The sequence below is a fragment of the Ischnura elegans genome, chromosome 9 (genome assembly GCF_921293095.1).
Source record: "Ischnura elegans chromosome 9, ioIscEleg1.1, whole genome shotgun sequence".
Classification (NCBI taxonomy): Eukaryota; Metazoa; Arthropoda; class Insecta; order Odonata; family Coenagrionidae; genus Ischnura; species Ischnura elegans.
Genome location: NC_060254.1, coordinates 40,431,958 through 40,459,237, shown reverse-complemented (window position 1 = coordinate 40,459,237; position 27,280 = coordinate 40,431,958). Strand labels below are relative to the sequence as shown.

General features: G+C 39.8%; 1 protein-coding gene across 1 annotated transcript in view; it reads right to left on the bottom strand.

Annotated features, from left to right (window-relative positions):
• The window catches only part of LOC124165956, a 106,299-nt gene that overhangs the window by 19,284 nt on the left and 59,735 nt on the right, over window positions 1-27,280 (bottom strand). Inside the window, exons 2-3 of the mRNA XM_046543505.1 lie at window positions 7,370-7,576; window positions 4,839-5,299 (exon numbers count right to left, since the gene is read on the bottom strand). Coding sequence (XP_046399461.1) covers window positions 4,839-5,299; window positions 7,370-7,576 — 668 coding nt within the window. The remainder of the gene's footprint in view (window positions 1-4,838; window positions 5,300-7,369; window positions 7,577-27,280) is intronic.

Below are 27,280 nucleotides of genomic sequence, written 5' to 3'. Positions count from 1 at the left end.
AAGTTTTTCTTTTCATTTACCATAAAATGAACTTCCACAAGATTGAGCCTGAGACGACAGGGATAAAATGTCGAAAATCTACGTTTCTTATGCAAAGATCACCCGCCGCTAACGTACTTATTAGCTGTATAAATAAACGTCATAACATGAATAGTTAAAAATAATATTTACTCATGTTTCGATTTTTTTACTCTGAACACGGATGTGTAGTCGGCCCTCAAATTACTTTCTCCGCTCCGCTCAAGATGAAATGTTTTGAGACCCCTGCTAATAAATAATAACAGAAGCCATCGATAATTTAATATGCTCGACCATCTTCAGCCCTTAACTCTTAATTTGGGGAACAGATTGCCGCCATTTGAAATTTCGTTGGCGTATCGAAAAACTGAATTGAAAAAAAGGAATACTTGCGTCTATACTTCGCGCACGGAAGAAGTCGAAGTCAGGCAAAAGCCAGGTCGGGTCCTGCAGACGAGGCCGACTACCATGTTCTATTTAAATTGGTCAATACGCAAAATTCTATCGGAGGAATAATGCATTTTAGGGTAAAACAATTATCCTCTGGAATCCAAGTAGTGTTGCCTGCGCTATAAACAATAACGATTTGAGTATTCGATCACATGAGACCACACTGTAAACAATAGAATGCTGATTTCTATGCTCTGCGCACGGGAGAAGTTGAAGCTAGATCGAAGCCAGTCCGGGACCTCCAAACATGGACGACTCCCGTATTTTATTCAAATTGGTAAATGAACTATATTCTTTCGTATGAATAGCGCATTTTCAATTGAAAAAAAACTATCGTACATCTAAGAGGACGCAGTAAAATATTAAATTTTACACGCGGTCTGTATGTGAGCTGGTGAAAACGTGGTATACTTCTTCGGACGAAGAAAAATAGACATATAAATATCATTAATACAAAACCAATATTTGAGCTTTAGGTGACCCCAGAGGCTTTTACCTGTTGTTTTTACCTTCAGAAATAAAATCGTAGTACAGTTTAACCTGGATAATTCGAACTTTTTAATTCGAAATTTTCTTTATTTCGAAATATTCTATAATTCGAAATATTCGTTGGAATATTTCTCTTGGTCCCCAGAATTTTGTATTCAAACAATGCTAAAAAAATCGTGGATGAATTTTATTTAGGATAATTCGAATTTTTGGTGTGTCAAATTAAGATATAAACTATAATCTGCGACTCAAAATAATTATGAATCCATCGGAAAATATGCTTTGCTAACCCTATTGTCAAAAATGATATCTTGTCTAAACGTATACGATTTCGAGTTAAGCTGGTAGTGCACAGCAGTTCAGATGTGTCTGAGGACATTTTAAGGTTAGAATACAAATTTACAATACTTTACTTCGTAGTTTGTTGAAATAAATATTCCTGTTTTCAGGTTACTTTAATCTGGTAAATAGGCGTTAATCAAAGCATTTATATTTCAAGAGTGTCAGTTTAATAAAGATTTTTGATTGGAAAAATGAATTTTATTTTTTTGGACCTATTTCTTGGGGACTTCTTCAATTCGAAAATTTGGATAATTCGAAGTTTTCAATTGGTCCCTTGATGTTCGAATTATACAAGTTCCACTGTACTGTGAATATTATGGCATAACAAAAAATGTCTTCCAGACGAACTTTTGATACATCTCTATTATATACAGCCCTTGAGGTAACTGACTCACTCATGGATACAAATTCCCGACCACTTCCAGACGTGCTGGAGAGATGAAATTTGGCACGCGTGCGGGGAACCCGAAATGATTCGGAGGAAAAATCCGAAAACCGGAAGTTTCCGCCACGTGTCGACGCTAGGACGACAAAATGGCCGAAATCGGGCTTTTTTCGGGGACAGTCTTTCGGTTTTTATTTTACTGCGCGCGAATGGTGTGTGCCACACGGATAACTAATGCATTTCCTGAAAGCTGATGAACGTGGGCACGTAATTACGTAATGTTGTCAATTTCTTTTCAAGAATATTGCAGCCATAATGGCGTCCAAAAATTCGTTTTTCTATTAAAATTTCATAACTTCCGCTCCCTTCGACTTAATTTAAGGTATAGGATAACGAAAATGATTATTATATATGCTTATAACATCTTCTACGAAATGTAGGTAACAATTTTCTTTCGTCGTCCTTGGTTACTCAGAAAAAAATTAAAATATTCCGAAAATCACCGAAAATTACGATTTCCAAAAGATTAACACAAGATTATGTCAATTTTAACCTGACCGATTTCTTTCAAACTTTGTAGTTACATACACTTATTTATTGTCTTTCAGAAAACATGAACGTTTTATAAATGATTCAATGTATTTAACCGCGAAAAAATAAAAATGGCGGGCACTACTCACTTTTTTCGGGGACTGGTTTGCTTTTTATTGTATTACTCTCGAAATATGGATGTCATAGGGCACACTTCTGTTAGATATGACAGTAAATGAATGTGACCATATAGTATCGTCATCTTTAAACCCCCCAAAACCCCCTAAAAAATTAAAATTTGCACATAAGTAGCCTTTTCGGGTACTTTTCGTCACAATTCCGCCGCTTTTCCAATCCTTACCACTCATCGCTACGGAATTGATGTAAACGATTGATGACCGCTGGCAGTAAAAACCTATAAACCCCCGGTAAACCCTCATACACCCCCCCAAAAAATAAAATTTTGCATATAAGTCTACTTTTTGTGTACTTCGTGACTATTCCACCGCCCCCAACGACTCATCCCCACGGAATTTATGTAAATGGATGGTGACCGCCAGGAGTACACACATTTAAACCCCCGGTATCCCCCTGAAATCCCTCCCAAACGTAAAATGTGTCATTTAGTCTCCTATTTGGGTACTTCTCGCAAATATTACGCCACACTACCCGTCCCCTCTGAGCTCTAGATCCGGAATATTTGGTGAGGGCGAGCAACCGTAAACCATGCGGGAAAAAATACCAGAAACCCCCGATCACCTCCTGTAACATCGCTGAAAAAAATTAATGAATTTTAAAGTCGCCTTTCCGAGTAGTTTTCGTCACATTTTAACCGGTGCCCCTGCCACTTATTAAAACCCCCGATAACCCCGTGAATCCTCCCAAAAAATTTCTAATAAATCGCCTCTCCAGGTAAAAGAATCGTCAGACCACTGTTCCGGACCCCTAGGACTTATCGGCACGGCATTTATGAGAACGATTTGTAACCACTGGTTTAACACAAGTATAAAACTCCCGGCATTCCGTTGGAACCCCCGCAAAAAATGAAAAACTTGTCATTAAGTCTTCTTTTATGGGTACTTGTCGCCACTATTACTCCGCATTGCACTACCCTTTACAATCATCGCTACGTGATCACTGTGGACGATTAGTGACCGCATGCATAACACATTAAAACCCTCGAATCCCCCTGGGCACCCCTCTCGGTGGAGAAGAGCATTAATGAGGACTAAGCGGAGCAGCCGCGGGGGGGCTCCTCGACCCAAAGGTGGCGAAGCCGCCCCATGTTCAAGCGGCGCAGCCGCTGTAGACTCCACCCATCTCAACTCACACTCAACCCCTGGGCGGCGAAGCCGCCCTCCAGCGAGGAACGGCGAAGCCGTTTCGAGGAATGAGTGGGGCGCCTCCCTACCCCCTGGCCGGCGGAGCCGGCCCCTAGCTGAGGTGAGATTATTCGAACTTTAAAAGTCTTCCAGCGACCACAAATGTAGACGGCGAAGCCGGAACCGGGGTTTTTAAGGGGCGGAGCCCCTTAACGAGCGCGCGGAGCGTGCGAGTAAGTAATATAGGTACAATATGTTTAATATTCGCGCCTTAAGTGGATTTTCATTTATGGTCTAAAGAGGGCAGTGAGGGATTTGCCCCTTTTTCCGACACCTGTCGGAATTTTTGTTCGTTATCGAATGCTTTCCTGGGCCGTCGAGGCAACGAACCCGGCCTCACTCACCGACGTACCGACCAACGAGTATCATCGTTATCATCAAGACGCCTGACGGTGGAGCCTCTAGCCTGGAGACCTGGGGTAAGTCACTCAGTCCTCTCATGGAGGCCAATTATCTTTTTTTTTTTTCATACATTCCACTTTTCTTTCGTGTTAATTAGGACATGTCCGGCTTATCTGTAGCTCTCTCGTATTCCGCCCAATTGCGGACGGAACGAGAGACACTATACAAGCAGTGCCCACCTGCGTGCTAATATAATAATAATAATAATAATTGTTTATTACTCCACAAAATAAAAGTACAGAATAGAATTAATTACCGAAAACGGAGTAACTTTAGGTAGCCATTAAGGACAACCTATGCTATGCTATGCACCAATGTTGACCTTGCTGGGCTACCGGTTGTTACCTCGTTGCTTGTCATGGCCCAATCATGAGAATCATGGGCAAATTGCGAGATATGGTCACAGGGGGTTTGGGGAACATGGAACTAATTATGGCATGCCGGTAACTGGTTCTCCTTTGCCATACTTTTGCAAAGGAGAACCACTGCAGTAGGGAGAGAGGAATTGATTGTGGCTTGCCACTGTTTGTCTCCTGTTTAGTGGGTAGGCTGTTTTTGGTCCGTGTTTGCACGTATTTTGCCCGCAGCTTTACGCAGTGTCAAGCTGCAGTGCTGGGACCAAGTATAAAATGTGCGTGCAGGGATTTTGCGTCGAACGCACCAAACGCCATTCCTGTAGCACTTGGCAGGACTGAGATAGACTCGAGTGTGGCTGCTCAAAATGCAGACAGACTGACATGCAAAAAACTTCATGTAAATTGGAAGATAAACTAAAGAAAAAAACAATAAATGCAATATCCCAACCTCCTGTCCCATAATTCACCCATATGAATACATACCTTGGCGCAACCACGGGCTGAGGGGCTGGTTCCTCCGAGTAGTAAGGGGCCGGTGTCGTGGCTGGTGCTGGGGGAGGTGGGGGCGGTGGAGGCGGCGGGGGAGAGTTAGCGGGGGCGGGCCTCAGTCGGATGGTGGCCGCCTTGCGAAGGGGTGGCTGGCGGGTGGTGCTCGCCGAGTAGGACTCTGGTCTTCTGGGTCTCGCTGTTGGTTGCGGCACCCTCTGCGGTTGAGGCCTGGGGGTGGTGGGCGGCGGAGTGGGGGGTAGCGACTGGGGTTCCCCTGGGACGACGGGCGTGTAGGGGAGGGGCGTGGTGGGTCCCTGGGGGATGCCCGTGGGCATCGGGGGCAGGAAAATCCTGTTGGACTGTTCCGGGGACGGCAGAGCCAAAGATCCCTCCTGTATGTTCTCCAGTAGGCCTTGGAGTTGGTCCACTGGAGCAGAACTCTGGACGCCTCTCACCTGGAAAAAGGGATTTGCAAGTTTATTAAACTACCAAGTACAGCAAAACAATTGCGCATCTAACCATCTTGAGAAGGACCTCTTGAATCACACACTTTTCAAATATATAGAAAAGTTTTTATTTAATATTATTCTTCGCTCATACCTACATTGCGAATGGGATTGCAACTTAAAAGTTGTTTATGTCTCGCTCAGGGGAGATTCAACGCCAACTTTGTGAAGGGGGGGTTAATGACCTGGGTCCGGGGAGTTAAGAATATCCCCCGGAAGAGAAGGGCCTTCTCTCGTGTAAAAGTTTCATAATACCCATTTTTTTAAGCATTTGGGAACTAAAATTTCATATATATTCTCAACAAGAGATAAAATTGAACAGTTTTAGAGAATTCAAGTATACAAAAACTATTAAACTAATAAAAATAAAAAGTTTTGATAAAATTTGGGGGTATAATGACCCCTCTGATCTCCCACCTTAATTCACCCCTCGCTCGCTCACCAATTTTATTACCTGTTCTGTAAACAATGGAAACACTACTGATGGCTCCGTGCCAATCGAAGCCGAGAAATCGCGCATTTGGCCATATTGATAGGGACTTCTAGAATTTCGCTCTATTTAGTTAAATGGTAAATCCCTCATCTGATCTTAATATTTTTCTCAGGTCATACATTTCGGTAAATATTTCGACTTAAAATAACAATGACAAGGACCCCATACAACAGTTTTGTGCCTCATAATGCGCTATTCTTCAAAGAAATTTTGCGCGTCTTTTCATCTACAGTACATGGTAGTCGGCCGGAGAATACTAGCGTGGAAGTTAGGAAACAATTCATCAAATGCCTCATATGGAGCATGTATCTCTCGGGAAGCGAGGCTTGGACGTTAGGACGAATCGGAAATATCGATTTTTTTTAAATCCGTCTGGCCAGGTGAAAAAAAGTTGTGCAACTAATAAAATATACTATCAGACCTAAAACATTTGCTACCTCTAGGTTAAGCCCTGACCTTTGTACATCGGCCATTTATGGAGGGAGGGTCAGAAATGAACATGTTTAATATTTCATGGTAATTCTCTTTCCATTTTTCCGAATAACTGCACTTAAGATTTAAAAAATCGTGCATTTTAACGAATATGCCCCAAAATGCCAATTTGAGTGCTCGCCCGTGAAAAAAACATTCCAAAGCCCACGCAGCGTGGCGGGTAGAGGAGTATTAGGAGCAGAGTGGCAGTGGTTTCAGGTTATAATTGGGCAATTACGGGTAATTTCGCGCACTAAATCCTATGTTCATCAGACATTGAAAATCTCTTTGAACATAATTTTTGTGATAATGGTGGAATAACACTAGATACTAAACTATTGCCAATAGTAAACTACTGAGCACAACTGCCAATTGCATACGGATTTCCACGGACACTCATTTTGGCAGAAATATTTTTACTCTATCTTCACCCAGATTACTCCATCAAAGGATTTCCACGGTAGAAATTCTGTGGAGAATACTGCTGAGAATACGTGGGGCAGACAGGAAGAAGCTATGATGTCGGGAAGATAGAATATTTAAATGCTTACAAAAATAACAAAGATGAAAAAAGTAATTTTGCTAAACACTTAATGTGAAACTGCCATAGGAGCGATTTTAAAATGAATATTTTTAAATTATGCAATGACCGTCATGAATTGTACTCTAGAGAGCAGTTAGAAATTTTAAAAATCATTGAAAGTCAGGAAATTACTCTGATACGTGAATATCTTTACCCATACTTTTCCCCTATTCTGGCGTCCGTTTTAAAATTCATCAGGTAACTAGGTAGCAATAATAAGATAAATATATCATAATTTGTGCCTGAAGATAATGATAATTCGTGGAAACTCGGGTCACGCTACGTAAAAAAGAAGTGGCATACGTAATAGTGTAATATCCAAGAAAACTGATACTGCTGTGTTCCAAGATGTTCTGGTCCTGGAAGTATTTCTACTCTGGGAAAGGTTTTCATTATTGGGTCAACCAATTCCGTATCGAGAAGAAATTGAAATATTGCCGCTCTGTTGAACTATGTAGTGTAAGGTCCTTACCTCATATCCACCTCCCGGTTTCTCTTCAAGCAGGACGACTGTGGCTCCAGGTGGTGGCAGCGCCGGGTTTTTCTCGTCCGACTGGACCACGTGCAGCGAGCCGTCCGGCGCTCTGCGGATCACCTCATAGTCGTTCGCCGATGGAAGAGATCCACCGTTCGCGAACACCTCGAGCAAGGACTTTCCTTCGGCCGGCAGGGCTGACAACTGTATGGATTGAAGTGCGTTAATTCAATAGAGGTCCTCGTAAATTTTTTTGATTTTTCGCACAAGGTATTAACCTATAAAGTATTTCGACACTTTTTGGAAATTGGATCAAAAAATTCTGAACACAAAAAATGATTCATTTTAAATCTTATTTCCTTAATAGATAGTTTTAATTGTTAAGATCTACGGAATTGCTATTGCACTGAAACTCACCACATCCATGTTTTCCAATAAGTGATGTTAGCTTATACTACACATAACACGGATTTTGCTCTTTGTCCTATTTTTTGCTTATTTTTGTTTTTTTTGGCAACTAGCAATTCTGAATTTTTCTGGTAATTATTAAAGAATTACTAATTTAGACTATCTGATTAAACCGTCTTCGAACAATTCTTTACGATGGAGAAAAGTACTCTATCAATGGAAATTCCTCTCAAGAAGATCTGTGGAGAATACTGTTATATTTCGCTGTGTTCATTAAAGTGGCCATACGTCCCGGTTTGGCCGGGACAGTCCCAGTTTAGACCGCTTTTGAGGGCGCCCCATCGGTTTCCAATAATTCTCCACCATGTTCCGGTTTCGTGCAAAAATTATGAGAATTATGCTTTTATAATAGCAGGTTATAACAGAAAAATTAACACAATACGGCAATAAGAGTTTGGTTTGTCAAAGAAGGAAAAAATTAAATAATAATAGCAACAAAAATAATCTTAAAATTCAAATTGTACCAAAAAAAGCCAGCTTTTAACCTTTGTCAATTACGGTATGCAAGATTTTGTCGTTGAAATGCCTGAAATGTGCGTTCAAACTTGCGAATTTGGAGTGAACATGCATATTTGTGTAAATGAAATGATGATTCCTTTGAAATATTGAGCTTTACTACTGAATTAGGATCACCAATGGTTGAAAAAAAGGCGTACCCAGGATCAAAACTACAGGGGGGCAAACCGTGGTCGTTCAAGTTATAATACAGAATAGGTTACGAAACCAAAATTTCAAGAAAATTATAACAGCGCTTTAAATTACATACTTTATACTAATGTCACTTTCCTAGAATTTACAGAACGTTTTTTCTAAAATTTCGTTTTGAACTAAATTTACTTTTGCTTCTGGGGGGGGGGGGGCAGGGACAGGTACAGCGGCCCCCTGCTGGGTACGCCCATGGCATGAAAGATGATTCGTATTGTAAATTTAAAGAGACCAAAGCTACTCATTTGTGTTTTTTTTCTCTAGAAAACCGCAATTTTGCACGCTTCATGTAAAAACGCGTAAAAAAAAGACATGGGGAAGTGAAAGGTATAGCAGCAGATACCACCAAGAGGGGGAGCTTTTAAGCTTCCGTTATGGTTTTCCTTTCGGAATATTGCCTCGCCTCATCGGTTGCTATAACTTTCTTTGTCCCTTGCTTCCGTTTTTCATTACAGGACAGGTTCCGCCGTGTTCGGTGAGAAGTCCTTTAAAATCCTGTTTTCTCCTCGTTACGGCATTGCCCTCTCCTATGGTTTGCAGTGATTACTTCTACGAGGGGCGCTTCGCGTAATAGATGGAAGGGATGCGGATGTTTAAGTAACTGAGGAAAGAATGCAGCATACCTTCCACTCAATTAATAAACCGGAAAAACGAAAAGACCAATTTCGTATTTTTTCATCGTCGAATCCGTCAAGCGTGCGTTCTCAGCTTCGTAATGTGGTGCACCCAGGAAGAAAAAATTCCGCTTCCGAGTAAAAATCTGAATCTGCTTCCCGGCTTTCTCTCCAAAATTTCGCCTCTGTGTATGAAGAGTGCGTGAATTAAGCAAAAATGCTGCCGTGTTTGGTGGAATCCACGATATAACCTTACCGAGTAACTTCCTTCGTAAGGCTTACTTAAATGTTAAGGGGTCTGATTTTACGGATGTAGAACCGAGGCGTCCGTAGGGTCGAGGAGGAACGTCCGAGTTCCTTATTCCCGGATGATCTTAATGCGCAGAAGTTTCCGGATAATTTGTATCCGTCATCCTGCTTCCTTTGGTAACGAGCTCTTCCGATTTTCGTGCTGATTTATCCACCACAGCAGTTAACTGAAAGGCACTGTAAGACCTCTTACCCACAGTTGTACCTTCAAGGAAACTGTCGATCATCCTATTTCAGTGTGTGTCGCCATATGCAGGGGTGCCGACTTACAAAAAATATTGGGGGGCCCAAACCGGGGATCTTGCCAAGGAAATTTTATAAGTAGTGAGTTTTTAGTTTTTTAAGCATTTAAGAAGATTCATATGATCAGCATTAGAACCCTGATAACTCGAAATATGATATCTGGACACTCCAGGCTATCTGTCTAGACTATCCAGACTGTCCAGACTATCGAGCAGCCTGGCACATTTTTTCGTCACACCCATAACCAATTTTTGAGGGGGCTCGGGCCCCCTCAGGCCCCATGGAGTCGGCGCCACTGGCCATATGAGTGCGTTGTTACATCAGCGTTTAAGTTGCTTCCTTGGAAATGGCTTGGTGCTAAGTTTGGGTACCGTTATTAGTCATCTAGGAACTTTGTGAGCATATTAGAGATGCAATCCTTTGAAAATGATTCAGTTATTGCTCTGCTTTTTATTAAACGACCTTATACAGTTTTTGTGGAATATTGGAAGTTAAACATAAGTCTGTCCTATGCCTTTACCTCCTTCTATGCATTGGTTTGTTAATGAAATATAGACAAAATTAGTGAAAAAATACGTAAATATTTATGAACTATAATTTAGACAAAACTAAAGATAAACATAATAAAAGAGAAAAATAATACTTTGGTATTAAAAAAGAAAAAAAATATCGCCACAAAAATATAAAATAATGATAATTGGAAGGAAAACAAAACGGCCAATCAAAAATGATTTGACCTTTCTTTGTTAATAAATTAATTCACTCAGTAGCAAATATTTTAGTTACGTTTTTCTCATGAAACCAGGCAAAAAATGGACGACGCAAAATATATCGAAAAAAAAATATATTTTTTTTACTTTGGCTGGATGGAGTATCCGGATGAGATATTGTTTCAACCCATACATTGTCATCATCTGTAAGAAAAAAAATAGTCATTGGTCCGTTTCCAACTATTTCTTATTCTGTAAGGGTGAGGTTTCTTTCTATTTCGCCGTACCCTCCCTTTATTCCGCGTGGGTTGACGGCGGGAAAACACCATAAGACGGCTGAAACGAGCGTGCTTGGGGAAACAAGCGGAAAGATAGCATCTTAACCGTTCGTTCCATTCCCTCTCCATTCACCTGCCTATTCTACTAATTTTTTTTACCTTTCCCCCCGTGTGACTCGGCCCAGTTTTCGACTGGGACATCGAGATTGTGTGCTCGCCTTTAAAGAACTTTTCCTCTCCGTGTCTTTGAACTTTCAAAGTCATAACAGCATTCCGACCTTCTCGTGACTCTTCGGCGTGATCCCGCAGTTCTGCACTCGTGAGCCGCATTTTTTTCGGTCGGAAAGGAATTTTCAAATATATGCACTGGGTGAAGCTTGAAGAGGTGAAAAAGTTTTGCTATCTAGGAAGCCGAAATACAAACGACGGACGAAGCAAGACAGAAATTGTCAGTAGAATAGCGCAGGCTAAGAGGGTTTTTACAAAAAGGGTAATCTTCGTACAGCTGAGAAATCAAGCTTACAAATAAGGAAACTATTCATAAGATGCTACATATGGAGCATGTTTCTCTATGGAGGCGAGTCTTGAACGTTGACAGTGCAGAGAAGTCAAGAGTGGAAGCATTCGAAATGTGGTGCTACCGAAGAATGATGAAGATTAATTGGATGCATCGTATAAGTAATGAGGAAGTGCTTAGAAGAGTTGGAGAAAAGAGAAGCCTCCTAAAAACATTAAGCAGAAGAAGGGACAACTTAGTTGGCCACATTATGAGACATGATGGCCTGATGTAAAGTATCGTAGAATGACAAGTGGAAGGCAGGAAGGGCCTCGAATGAGTTTTATGGAGAAATATATTAAGAATGTGAAAGAGAAGAAATACGTCACTGTGAAAAGGAAAGCGGATATGAAAGAAGAATGTAGAGCTGCGCCAAACCAATCTTAGGATCGTTGACTTTTGATGATGATCCCCTGGGTTTTTAGGAATTTTCTGGAGAGCTTTATGTATGGGTGGTACGAGGAGAAAGTTAAAGGATCTGGGAGCGAGTTCTTAAAATGATGACGGCTTTGGGATTACCGGCGTTGCTTCATTTCGCTACCTTTTATGATTCAGGATGGCTCCGAGAAATACGAATAGCGCGTTTATGAAACTCTTGGCCATAGTTTCTCTTTAATCGTTTTTCATATTTCGTAAAATATTCCAACAATGAATCTCATGTTATTCTACCGGGTGTTTCAGGAGGATGGAGGCAGTTGTAATACTTCAGGAGGTCGTAGGGGAGACAATTTCAAGCATATTTTTTTATCCATAAACATGGGTCGCAACTCCTTAGTTACTGAGCTATGACAATGCAAACATTTTTTGGACCCACTTTGCTGTTACTATGGAAACTGTTTTTCTTAGGTATCCAGCCTTTTCGGTATTTTATTTAATACTCTGGCTTTTTAAGGACATTTAATAATTAAGGTTGGACGAAAATGTGCGATTATAATTGCCCGAAAAAATTAATCTCGGTAAACGAGAGCTTTGAGCGAGTATGAACAATACGATTGCCCAATCTCACCCATTTGAGAACCGATATTATGCACAATATTTCTACAGTTTTACATGTAGAGTAAAGAAATGCTTTACTTTATCTCCTTTTTTCTTGCTAGTTTTCGCGTTTTGTCTTCATAAAACCCTCTACTCTCTGTAAATGCATTTTGGAATCAGGAATAATAATGAGTTGATATTTCAACATAAATTTTACGTGATATATCTCGGACTGGCAATACTTTTAGCGTATTACCTTCCTTTCTTCTCTTTTATGCGCATTTAACGCAGCTTTTCCATTAATTTTTAGAATTGGTTATATTTGATTTTGAGGTTTGGTCAACAAAAAAGTATTTAGCTATCTGCAAACGTTTTCAACCATTGGATTATTATCTTCTGGGTTAGGAACTTAACTTCTAAGTTACCTTCTAACGCGTATATGAGTGCGTTACTGTGGTATCTTCAGTGCGATCTCAATTCATCAAAGCCATTCGCTGAAACATGCCCTTGTGGGCGCTAAATAGTTTGGGGTTTGCACTTAAATATGGGGCTCATATCTGTGAGGTAAGTTGCTGAATGTTTGTTGGGTAAAATTGTCACTCTTTGCCAAACATCAAAGAAGTAACTTTCTGGCGATCATAGGCATTTAAAACCATGGGACACCTTTACCAGGAACGACGTGCGTATTAATGAACTTAAATTAGTAATGCATCAGGATCGCCCAACCCTGCTTCATTATAGATTCAGTCATCCATGATGACTTGAAGTTATAAGGAGAGCTGTTAGCAACTATTAATATCGTGTCGAACGGTCCTCGCTGGGGGTAATTACAAAGCGAGTTGGAGCGGTCAGTAAAGCTCCCATCGTTAAATGCATCCGGCGGTAGGGTGAAATCTGCATCGCGTGTGCACCGCGAGATGGCGCTGAGATTCCGCATTCCGGGGAAGGTTAGCGACGGTCTCCCGCGTATATTTTAATTTTTTTCAGCGAGTTTTACTGGGCGACTGAGTTGGTCACGGCTCGTAAATTTTCGATTCCTGTCATGCGAATGCTTTCTTGTTCCTCCAACTTGTCGGATGGGAAACCTATTTTGCATTCAATGGTCTCGCCGAAGAACGCCCGTGTACGTATCTACTTCATGTTTTAATTCCTCATTCTCGGGTTGATGAGCTCCATCCGTTAGAGACCAAGTTTGAAGTTATCTCAAAGAATATATCGCATCCAATTTCTGCATTTCTGCACTGAATGTATTGTTCAAAGAATTGTACATTCATGTATGTAGAGCACCTGGCCGACAACCAGGAGGTTCTGGGTTCGAGTCCCAGTCAGGCCGCATTTTTACCCTCTGATTTCTGGCTTTTTTCCATCTACCACAGCACCGTTGTCCTCGTCCGTTTTCCATTATGTGTTCCTATCCATTTCTTTCCTTACCTCTGAATTTATTTGTATGTTTGCGCTTAAGGCGCCGTGTGAATGAATGAAGCAATGTATAAACTTAATATTTTCGCAATTATATAACCTATATGTGTTTTTAGCTGGAACTTTTATGAGCTGATACATTTTCAATGTGCTTTGCATCGATACATATATCTTCAGAATCATCATAATCTATGGAAATTATTTAAGTAACCTTTTACTTACTCAGGGATTCACCTGTGGGCTGCTTATGGATTATTGAAGGTAGACTCAAACACAAGCATGTGATAATCACACATTCAAGTAGGGGGGCCATATACATCCATGGATCCCTCGTGCTATGCGGATTTTAGAGTGGGGTGGAGTCTAAGCTTAAGACTACCATGCACCTCCAATCGAAAAGAGCTTACCAAAAGGCATATTTTCAGCATATCGATGGCTAAGTTCTAACAACACGTATCTCAAAAATAGCAACTTTTCAGGAGAGCAAAAAAACAATCTATTTTTTTAAATGTTATATTATTTTAATTGAAATTAAAAACCAAAAATACATAATACTGAAAAAAGAAGCATACATTTGCAAACAAAGAGTTGTTTTTTTTGCTTGAATATAATTGTTTATTAACATTATTAACAGTATTAACTCAGACCGGCCAAATTTTGAGATACGTGTTGCTAGAACTTAGCCATCGATATAGGATTTGACCAAAAAAATGTTTTACCTGGCTACCCCAGGTGTAGACGAATAAGCTTCGATTTCGGAGGTCAATGTAAGGTTAGATTCTAGATTTATGGAGCTGCTAAATTCGCTGGCGATAGTAGTTTTTCATCGCTAGGACTTTATGAAAATTGCGTTGACCTGTGTAACCTGTCAAACTTGGTAATTTTGAGAGAAAAACGCCCAATCTGGCGACCTGCGTGGTCACGCTTCACTCGGAGAATCCTCGAAAATCCACATTTCTGAAAAATGCCCGTGATGTGGAAGCCAAAATTTTGGTAGAAATGCATATCGATATGATATGGTAATTGGAAGACGCGACCGACAGCTAAGGCCATATGCGCTGTAAGGGACGGTAGGGAGGGAAGGGAGGAGAGAAATCCGGTGTCGGCATTAGCCCACTCCTAAACGAAAGGTGCCAAGGGGACCACGGCGTAACGTCCCATCCGACGGACGGAGTGCTACACTTGAAGTGCCCCCCACAAAGCACCCGAGCAGAGATTGGGTAGTCTCTGAAAAAACTCTTCCACTGCTGGGATTTGAACCCGAACACACTAGGTGGGAGGCCAACAATTTAACCTCCACACCGACCCGAATTCTTTTAATGCATATCACTCATCGCGTTAGCCGGGATAGACTTAGGACAGGCATTTTAAAATTGGAACGTCAATGCATATTTACTGAAGTTCCATGAGTCTCACTGCAATATTTGTTTCGGGAGTCTTTCATTTTTATATTCGTCGCGTGTGCGTATGACACTTCGGTTGATGTGTGTTTATTTCTCCCGCTATTGTGCCACTTATATTCATTATTTCACTGATATTTCGAGAAAAACTCAATTATTTAACGTAGAAATCAATGGTTCTTATTTGTATGTGGTTCCGTAAGAGCTTCCTATCTTGCTAGAGGGTGAATTCGTTCCCCAGGTAAATATCTTGGACAAAAGAAAGTTTCTCTCCATACCTTAGGGGAAATGAGAACCAGTTTTTATTTCACCTCTGAGGTTATTCAATATTCCTCTCCTCCGCTCCTTCAAGGAAATTTCCCTTCTCTTTAAATGCCATTGGTGTCCCGAAGGATTTATTTTTCTTTCCCAGCGGTCGGAAAGCATCCACGGCGATACCGAAAAAGTCAAAATATGTGTGCGGAAATTTTTCGATTATACGTGAGGAAAACGTGGTCGATTTTTTATATCATACGATGACGCAATACTTTCTTAAGGCCTAGTTACACATCACACTTTAGGTCGTACAAGTTAATGTCTAAGGGAATCATCAAACAAATTTAGCAGCTCCATAAATCTATAATCTAACCTTACATCGGCCTCCGAAATTGATGCTTATTCGTCTACGCCTAGGGTAGCCAGGTAAAACATTTTGTTGGCCATATCCTATATGCTGAATGACTTCACCAACAGGAATAATATTCTCAGTTATCCTAGTTTTCAAAAACTCGGTTAAAATTATTATCTCGCAATCAGTTATGCGTGGATCGCGTTTCACCGGCACCGCTTTATCCAAATTTTCTAAAACCGAGTGAATAAGAATAAATTATTTTGTTGGTGAATTTTTCATAACTCTGAGGTATAAAAAATAAATTATGGTGTGTGAGCGCTAGTCACCACGGTTATCATAACTTAATTAACTGTTGAATACAGAGAAAAAACATAATCGCGCACCATTGACATGGATAGCTTTCTGCCGATCATAGGCATTTAAATCCGAGGGAAACTTTTATCAAGAACGACGTACGTATGATGAACTTTAATTAGTGCTTCATCAGGAACGCCTTTCCCTGATTCATTATAGATTCAATCATACATGATGAGTTGAAGTTATAACTAGAGCTGTTATCAACTATTAATACTGTGAGCAACGGTCCATGTTGGGGGTAATTACAAGGTGAGTTGGGACGGCGCAGTAGGAGCAGTGCTATTTTGGAACCTGAGAATGAACGCCAAAATGCACCGTATACGGATTCATGAATAGAAAATAGATCCTATTCTAATTTGATCCAGTACTTGTCCCCTTACGGTTCACAAAAATTGTTAATGCAATCAGAAATTTACTCGTACATTGTACACAGGTCATTAAAGTCGGGTTGAACTTTTACGATATGACGTTTATGAAAATAGACCGTTAGAAACTATGAGTGAAGAGAATGAAGTCGTTAACACTCCACCGAAGCATTTCTTCTTATTTATTTCTATTAGGTGTAATCGAGATTAATTAAATAATGATATTTGATTATTAATTGTGACTGGAAGAAAATCAGATCAGATTAAAATCAAGTATAACTAAGGAAAAATATTGCTGAAATGTTTTATCTTCCATTTTCCATTTGCACGACTGGTTTATTAAGAGGACGTGTCAGAAATGCAAGATATATTTCTTTGGCATAATCGAAATTTTAAATTTTTTTAAATTTCCGTATTGAAGAAAGAAATAAAGCATGATTTGATTTTATTAGTAAGGTTACAGATGAGTTATTTTATTGATCAAGATTTTCGCATCGGACGTCATCTGAAATTTTCATTCGAACTACTGGATTTAGGGTATTTGTTTTACTTTCGTGGGTGTTATGACTCACACCACTGTTGAGTATCTTTTTCTGAATTTTATTTAATGTAATTTTTAGAAGTCTCCATTGAATGGTATGAGAAATGAGGTATGGGACAAATTTCTCCACCCTATAGGTCCTTTCATCTGTTATCTGGTGATATGTTACATATCCTTTGTCGAGATATGTCCTTTTCATATCTCGTGGAAAAGTAATTGGGTAAGAGTGCCGCATATCCGTAATTAATGTTGAAATCTTAGCATAAAATCTATCTCAACAGTATTATATTCTCAAATAAAGACTAATATTAACCAAATATAATTACATTTTTGACTTTGTGAATATTTATATTTATTGTTCTTTTCTAAGGTATTCGTAGAAAAGCCACTTTAACCCTTTCTAACCCAGAGCTGATTCTGGGAGAAATATAATTTCAAGATTTTACATTTTGAAAACTTGAAAATTTTACACTCAACGATAATTATCCCGGCAGGTAAATATTTCGTCATTAATATGTACTCTACAAAATAATAGGCGGTCTAGATATCTCCTAAATAGAGCTGAAATTTTAAACATTTTTGATGTTGCTTAGAAGCAACATTGGGTTATAAAGGGTTAACGCGTAGAAACATTTTACATGCTAAACATGTCTTTGATTTTGACACGATATAATTTTGACTTGTGTTGTATTTTCCATGAGTTAATGAACTTAATATCTGTAGTGCGTTGTGGATATTTCTCGTTTTAATTTATTCATCGCTCTATTTTGCAATATTCGTATATGGCTGAGCGTACAACGCCAACTTAACTAGCTTGTGACGATGTTAAAGTTTGGGTAAAATATACTCTTCTGATGCAAGCCTTGCTTTTCCATATTCTTCCTTATCTTTCCTGCTTTCTGTAATGGGTTGTTCAAACTAGGCTACTTTCTAGCCATCATGCTCCATTATCTTGATGTTCTCTTGTTTTTCTCTCGTATCGCAAGCGGGTATGAAGATATCGTAAACATGCCCACTCTGCTGTTCCTCCACTTCATGTGTTGGCTGTGATAAAATCTAACTCTGTAAGCATGACTGTGTTAGAAAGAGGCTTTAGCTATCTGTGAAAAAGGAGATGTTCAATCACTTTATCCGTCAGTCAGCTTGTTTTTGGTCGGCCTGGGGTGACATTGTTTTATTTCAACAGTCCTCGCCATTCATATAAAGTTAGCTGGGTTTATGTAGGGGTAGAAAAATTTCGGAGGTCAATATAAGGTTATATTCTAGCTTTTCGGAGCTAGTGAATCCGCTGGTTGTAATTGCTAATCGATAGGGCTCGCAGAACAGAGTATCATTGATTCAGTACCAGAGTTTTTGGTGGTTGTCATTGCTATCGAAGCACATTGGTCATTTTCAGCAATCGGAATTCGAAACTATATGTTTCAAGGAAATAGATGATATTATATAGAATACTACCTGAGTGGAAGGCAATAATGTTTGTCGCTGGAATCCTTGATCCTTTCCGGGAGAAATAAACGTGTAATTTTACGTGTTTCAGGCGTCATCATTATCACTGTTCAACAATCCTAAGATTGGTATGACGCAGCCCTCCAATCAATTCTATTACCAGCTGATCTTTTCACACTTACGTACTTCATCTCTTTCACATCCTTCTTTACCTGTTCCATATATTTTGCTCGAGATCTTTCTTTTACTTTCTTGCCATCTACTTGTCCCTCGAAGATTTTCTTCATCAGGCCTTAATGCCTCAAGATATGGCCTATAAGGCTGCTCTGTCTTCTTGTCTAACAAGGAGACTTTGCCTAACCGATGTCAAGAAAGAGGATGAAACCTTTTTTATTTGAAAGTAGACACTTAGATAGGAATACAGTTGAAGGGTTTTGTCCAAATACGCCCGGGTTTGAGAGAAAAAAGCATTTAAAAATTGAAAAATATGGTCACGTTTAATTTAATATTAAAAATTTCGTGTATTGTTTAAAAGCGATTTGGCCGAGTGGTAGCGTACCGCACTGCTGTAGTGAAAGTCCAGGGTTCGAGACTCGGTGAGAGTAAATTTTTTCCAGTCTGCCACCTCCTCCATTTTTTGTTATCCGTTCCATCCTCTTCTAATTTGTTCATTAAGGACGTTTTACATTTTTTAAAATTTGACTGTTGTTTGAGAATAAGCCCTAAACTGACATTTTTGTCGCTAGCTAACCCTTACTTCGAAATATTCTTTCCGTGCCAAGATTCATGAAAGCAGGAGTGGTAAAACTGTGGTGCTGGCTTCGAAGTGAAGGGAACTCATTTCCAAAGCAAAAGATTTTAAACATATTGTCTCCGGAGAGTTTCCCCGGTTACATACGGGAGAAAGATAAAAAATCAGGGGGAACGAAACTCGACAAGCTTGAAATGATCTACAGATGGTTATACGATCACTTTGTCGAACCCAGGAACAGCAATGAGCCGCTGATGACTCGGACTTTACAAGAATAGCTATTTATGCGTAATTTCAGCACATATCTCCCGGATTTGAATTCCCTGCTGGTGCTTCATGGATTGCATCTTTTAAGAAGAGAAACCCAATCGTGCAACGTAAATTAACAAAATACATATCAGCGGGCGAGCAAGCGTGTGCTGAAGAAATATTGCAATCGGCAATGACGTTTCAGAAGCAAACAAAAAGCCCAATCTCCAAATGTAATGGATTTTGTAATTAATACAGATCAGACCGGGTGTCCGTAGAGGTGGATATAAAGAGAACGCGATCAAGAAAGGGAGAATATTGTTCAGGTTGCTCTTGGGAGCGTGATCAAAGTAATACACTCATATACAGCGCAGGAAAGCTGCTTCCTAAAGTTTTTATTGTGCTTATCAGAACCTGGAGGTGATTTTGGTCCGCAAGTGAGCGAAGAAACTGGAGAGTGAATTTTTAAATGTTTCTGTTGTGTATTCTAAATCTGGAAAACTTACGACTGGGTTGTATTTCAAATTTAAAAAAAAATGTTCTCCGGCCATGTGTTAAAAACAATACATTTTAAATGCTTATTGGTTTTTGGGGGACAAAAAAAATAGTGCCATTTATGATGAACTATTTATCGACGAGGAAGGAGAACCGATATACAGCGTAAAAACTATACCACCAAAGTGCACATCCGTAAGCCAACCGTGCTATGTTTATTTTTACAGGAAAGTAAAGCAGTTTATTGCACGAAACCAGAACTGCACCTTCCTCCTTCAAGGGAAAAGAGAGATATTCTCACATGAGGATGGAATAAAAATCTATTCAATCGTGCATCATCAGTTGTCCTAACCAGCGTACAATGATATGCTGAGGTATGCATGATATGCCTCGAAGCTAGTAGAGAATTAAATTGTTTAAAAAAGTTAAGGGGATTATGTTTCCTTGAAGATATAAAGAAACACAATGGCGAATGCTCAGGTAGCAGTTTTATAGAAAGAGCATGGTGCTTTTCAATTACTTGCTTTTCTTGTTTTATCACAATTGTCATCCAAATTACTGTAAAGAGGCGAAGTAATAAATAAATAATGAAAAATTGGAGAAGGCAATGGCATTGCAGATTATTCAATTTTATACATTTGTGCTTTATATTATGGAGGTATTTCCTCCAATTCATGGTCCTTTACGCGGCAGAGATTTCTCGTGGGCATAAGATCTAATGAAAGCAAGAGAAAACCGAATAATATTGTGCTACGGGAAAAAGCAAAAGAAGTGTAGGACAATGGGAGTCTGGCGAGGCCATGAAAAAAGAAAAGGGAAGGGACGAGCCGACAAACCAAACTAAAAACAGTGCTATCATATGGACATCGACCTCAACAGGTGCGGGCCATGAACCAATTTTAAGTTGGCCGAGTAGCATATTCCAGGTAATTAAAAGTTCACATGTAACGACAATTTCCCCAGCTTGTACAGCTTGTTTAAAATCTCTAGGCACCTACATACGCGGAAATAAGGACTCTGACATTGAGAGGAGAGTAAGTTTGTGGGAGGAAAGCATATCTCGCACATCGATCGGTAAGGGCAAGAGGAGTAGGGAATAATGGTCGGCAGGGTGCCCAAAAATGCCTTACTATTCCAACTAAATGTATAGATGGTACTTCAACCTCCTATCCAGGTTACTATGTGTTGAAAAAACTTCGTTCTAATCGACTAGCCCTTCAACTATTCAGGTGTTGAGGACAAAATTTCTTTCTTCCTTTCCAAAATCCTATTATACACAAACATTTTAGCCTTTTAACTTTTAACTCAATATCTCCGGTAAATCGAATTCGCTTGAATAGGTTCTCGGCAACAAAATACATGCGGCAAAAGTTATTCAGCAAAATAAATTAAGTTATAAGGGCATTTCCTGACGATTACCAAGGTAAAAAATAGACTACAGGAGAGCAACAACAGTCAGAAGAGCAATAGCGACGTTTAGCACTTGGAATACTCCAAATTGATCATACAGGTAGACGAGTGAAAATTGTTGTATATTCTAAATACTACAACAGCAGGAACCTAGGAGACTCTCCGGAGACAATATGTTTAAAATCTTTTGCTTTGGAAATGAGTTCCCTTCACTTCGAAGCCAGCACCACAGTTTTACCACTCCTGCTTTCATGAATCTTGGCACGGAAAGAATATTTCGAAGTAAGGGTTAGCTAGCGACAAAAATGTCAGTTTAGGGCTTATTCTCAAACAACAGTCGAGTAAAAAAATGTAAAACGCCCTAAATGAACAAATTAGAAGAGGATGTTCACGGATTACAAAAAGTGGAGGAGGTGGCTGACTGGGAAAAATTTACTCCCACCGAGTCTCGAACCCAGGACCTTCACGTCAGAAGCGCGGTACGCTACCACTCGGCCAAATCACTTTTAAACAATACACGAAATTTTTAATATTAAATTAAACGTGACCATATTTTTCAATTTTTAAATGCTTTTTTCTCTCAAACCCGGGCGTATTTGGACAAAACCCTTCAACTGTATTCCTATCTAAGTGTCTACTTTCAAATAAAAAAGGTTTCATCCTCTTTCTTGACATCGGTTAGGCAAAGTCTCCTTGTAAGTATTCATGAGGCTTCTATTTTATCCTACCCTTCTTAGGACTTCCTCTTTACTAACTCGGTCCATCCATTTGATCCCCATCATTCTCCGGTAGGGCTACATTTCGAAGGTCTTTAACCTTAAAATCTCCGCTCCTCTCATTGTTCATGTCTCACTTCTGTTGACAAGCAATCTCCAAGGGTAAGTTCTGATAAAATATTTCTTTACATCTATGTTTAAATTTCCCGCTGCAGGTAGATCTTTATTTTAGTGGAATGCTGTCTTTGTCTGAGAGATTCTACTGATAACTTCCTTCTTGCTTATCCCATCGCTAGTTATTCCTCTATCCTAAGAACAGAATTTTTACCACATGGGTATAAATAGGGATCAGGAACCTGGTTAGGCACTTGCCAATCAACTTTAATTGAGACGTACATATTTTTCTATTTCATAAACTGTAATAAATTTTCTCCAACTTCTCGGATATATAATTATCCTGATTATCGCATGTAAATACGTGGTTTATTAACTACATCTATGAGGATATATCACCATAGTTTCTTGTCGAAAACAAATAAATTATAGCTCATAAAATCGTTTCGGGCTTCACTTGGTGGACACGCAATGTATCCACGATAAAAAAACTAAAAATGGTAATTTACATACTTAAATATAAAGTATTACACTACCGACCATTGTTTCGCCATTCTATGCCATTTTTTCCTTGAAAATAACTTAGAATGTCGAAACCATGGTTGGTAGTGTAATAGTTTATATTTAAGTATGGAAATTATCAACTATTTTTATTTTTTATCACGGGTAAATTACAGTTGATTCCCAATTCATACCCGCTACAACTTGGAAGATGCTTGACCTCCAGTATATCTACCTTTGGTGGTGTGCAATTGCGGTGTTGGAATATTTCGCCGGCCTCGGTAACGGAGTAGTAAAGTCCTCGCCTGCCAAACAGAAGTCCCGCCTAGATAGGTTGTCCCTACTCCCTACCCATGGCATCTAGCGATTTGATCGTCGGATTATTCTTCCTCATAGATATTCTTCTGTAGATATTCTTTCACAGTCGGGGCAAACACTCACGAAAAATTGACGGGTCACCCAAGCCTTAAAATTAGACCTCCATATGACAGGCAATTTCTGTTTATTACATTGTGCTTCTTGAATACTCTTGGATTGTCCGAATGGTTATCTACCGATTCGATCGATGGCTTCTTCTTCCTCATAGGAAAATCCACTAGGATCGGTAGAATATTAATTGCGTAAGCTTGGTTTCGTTAGTAGTAGGGCCCGCCCGCCTTTGTGACGGTGCGGGATTCCTCTTCCCTTCCTTCCCTATCGTCGTCCTAGGCGTCGTCGGGCTCCCATCGCGGCGGAGCCTCCTTCCTTGTTCCTTCCAGTCCTTCCCCTTCTGGGTGCAGAAGAGAAAAGCTCGCGCTTATAGTCCCTGCCCCAGGAGTGTATCCTTGCGAGCCCGCCCTGGAGTCTCGTTTCCACTGTCCGAATGGTTATCTAGCCATTTGATCGTTGTATTATTCTCCCTCATAGGATAATCCTCTAAAATCGCTGGCACAGTAATGGCTTTGCCTGGTTTTTCCCCGTCCCATCCCTTCCAACCCTACCCCATAGTCGTCGTCGGGCTCCTATCGCGGCGGCGCCTCTTTCCTTTTTCGTTCCAGTCCTCCCCTTCCCCGGGTGATCGGGCGTATCAGCACGATTGCTGGGTCCCGGCCCCGGTGTGTTGTATCCTCGAAGGGCTCCCCTGAGCCGTCATTACTTCCCTACCCATGGTATGATTATTTGTGTTATTATTCGTTGATACGCGTTACCCTTTGTAAAATGCCTTAAATGAACTCTTTTCGAGGCGGCGAAAATGAATGAATTCATAAATAAAAATATTTAAGGCGTAAATGGGTATTATTTTGTGTTAGAAAGTCAGCAATATTGGGATGACATATGAGGACGGTAGGTATCTTGCCGTATCACGTCGCCCTACCCTCTCTCTTTCGTCTGTTTGATGTCCCCTTCACTTTTACCTTTCACCTCTTCTCCTTCGAAAAAATCCAATCATCCTCCGAACGCTGCTCTCACTGCTTAGTGACGAGATGCCACTACACGAGATATCTCATACGAGGCCTTTGCCTTGGTGGTCTCTCTCAGGTTTTGTGTGGTACGAAATATTTTTGGTTGATTCGGTTTTTTATTAGCGTATTCCATCTATCTTAGAAGTATGACCATAGGAGGTGGATGAATTAAGTTGGGTGATAATATCAATACCCATTCAGCTTTAAGAGAGTTTTTTAAACCTATTTGAGTGACTGGGAAAAATTTACGTGGATTTGGGTTTTTCATGTTAGCTTTTTTTCTCGAATACTTTAAAAACAAGAAATCCTCCCCTAACTTTCGTGTCTTTTTTATGAATAATATACGTATTCTCTGATAAAGAATATAAGCTAGTTCAAGTCATGTATGTACAACTATCCCCGAGTATGGGGCAGGTAAACATAGCATCAGCAACTGGGACACATTTACTCATCTAAAAAATGTATTATAAATAGCTTAGTTCACAGTAATTAAACTCTTATATAGATACAAAAGTTGTTAGTGCGTATTGGTGAAGTGTTTTCAGTAGAATATTTATTTTAAAAATTACGATGCTATGGTAATCATTCTCGTGCACTGTAAGATTTAAATCTAAAGTAACAATGAAATATGCAACTTCTAAATAAATTAATAATTTTTTTATCATGATCCGTCAGTATCAGGCTCAAACTTGTGGAAATTCATTTTATTTTCAACGAAAAGAAAAAAAACTTTGCTATACTCCACCAAAATATTTTTAGTTACGACTAGTTTCGACATAGCGGCGTCATCATGTGGTACCTGAAAATTAATAGTTGTGCAGTACCTGATGAGTAAAAATTTCTAATTTTACCTGAAAATCATTTAGTAGACTATAAAAAAAGTTTTATTTTCTTTTACGATTTATTTTCAACTTATCACTCCTTAGATATCAAGCGTAAGCCAAGAAATGACTTGTTTTTCTCTCAAATAAGAGGAGCAAAATTGTCACTCCTTCACAACTTCCACATATTATGATTTCCTACTTATACCATCATGAAGCATATTAGCACTATTAGTACGCTTCTGGATTGATAAGTGTTTTCGAACTTCTATCATAGTTCTGCGTGTGAACCAGGTTTAAAATCGCATATCGACTATCAGTATGTCGAAGGGATATAGGATATCTCCAGTGGGGTGGTTTAAGAACGCGATGGGGTAATGAAAGTGAGTGGATGCTGCCACTAGTGGGTCACGTCTTCGCTTTCAAGTGATGACCGCGAGTCGCGAGTACGTTGGGGAATCATTGGTTCAGGCGATTTGCACCTGTCCGTGCTTTCGCCTGAAAGAGCTATTAAGGTCACGTCGCTAAGGAAAGGAATTGCATAGGACTCACGCACTAGTGTGAACCGATTGTGGACATTGTTTGGCATTCCGACCGGTTCGAGGTAGATTTTTTTAGGTCGGTTATAGGAAAATTCTTCCCGACAAACATTATCGGTAAAAAATGAAAGAATAAGAATTTCGACTGATTCAGGCGTGATGTACTGTATCGATATATTGAAATAGAAGGTAGTTGCACTTTTCCGAAATTAATTCAAAGCGTGCGACGCGCCTGGTGGCCTGGCCTGGTTACACGATACGTTAAAACGTACGGGTTGTCTAAATGTATGAACGAGTGGATGAACACGAAAATGCACCGTGTAATCCCACAACTTGTGCGAATGCACGAACGGAAAATAGAACCTGTTCTAATTTGGTTCATGCATTCGTACATGTTCCGTTCCGGTCCACCAAAATCGTTCACGCAAACGTACATTAACTTGTACGTGTTAATGTACCGTGTAACCAGGCCTTAAGGCGTAGTGCACCTGGTGCACGCATGTGGTGATGCAGAAATAAATTTTTATTAAAATAGAAAATCTAGTTTTAATAGAAAAAGATCGCGGAAATCGAAATCGAGCTTTAATCTTCGAGTTTCGATCTAAATTCGATATTTGACTTCGATATCGACTATTACGCTTGATCTTAGTAGCTTCGCTTTCGGCCTATGATAATGTCATCCGTCTCATGCGAAAGACTTTTCTCTAAGGCTGGTCAAATTGGCAAGCACGCCCGCGATCAACAAGAAAGCATCGCAATCAGTTGATCTTTGTAAAAAATTTAGCGGACCCGAATGGTCCCAAGCGGTGATCCCAAAACTTAAATGTGGGTGTTTTTGTTAATTTTTACTACCAGTAAGTCGTGCATTTATTCCGAGTACATTTTTGGGATTTTTTCTACCACTCAAATGTGCATTTTGAAAGTTTTTCGAATTCATAACAAACATGCCTTTGTAGAAACTGTATTTAAAGAAAATAACCGTCGATTTTTTCGATTAATCGATCTTTCGGTTCAAATATCGATTTTTTTGAAAAGCCAAGCTTTTCTTTCCGATTAAAAATCGATTGCTCAAAAAATCGATTTTAACCGACATTTTTTCCATCACTACACCCATGGTGGATTCTAACAAATAACTACATTTCCTCGTGTCGGAATCCATAAAAGTATTTCGGTGTATTGCATGCATGGAGAATATTGGTTCACTCGTCTGACGAAATCTTATCATCTTCTTCGCATTTCAAAAGAGTTCTATTTTCCTCATTCTGCACTTTCTCTGCGTTGACGAAGACTCCTCTTTTTTCTGACCATGCGTGTCGTGAAGATGTAAGAGCTCATTACGAAAGTGGCGGGACCACGCAGGTCAGTTTAAAAAAAACGAAAGCAATTTCCCGCTACGATGATTCCACTCCGGTTACGCCCAATGACATTTAAGACTGGGTAATACGTACGTTAATTATCGCAACTGATTTCTTCGGAGGAAAATGTGTAATTTAATTACATCGTCGGTTTCCGCGGTCGTGGAATCTTTTGAGAGAGTGGCTGTGATAGATTGAGCATTGGAAGGGAAAGGACTCGCGTAGTAGTGTAGAGCTTGCTATCAGCTCACTTTCATCGAAGTGCACATGATGGACTCCCTTAAGACGCTAAGAGGGCGCGTCACTCCCGCTTTACTGGTCTTTATTCCGTGGCATTTTGACATTTTTAATACCTAATCTTTCAAATTGAAATTATTAGGGAATACAGGGAGGAGAATAATTGTGTTACGAAATTTTAGCCATGCATAGCTGATGATCAAACTTTTACCTGAGGTAAAGTTTAAGCAGGTGCTCCGATTATCAAGTGCAATTTTTATACCTTAATTTCCGACGATCACC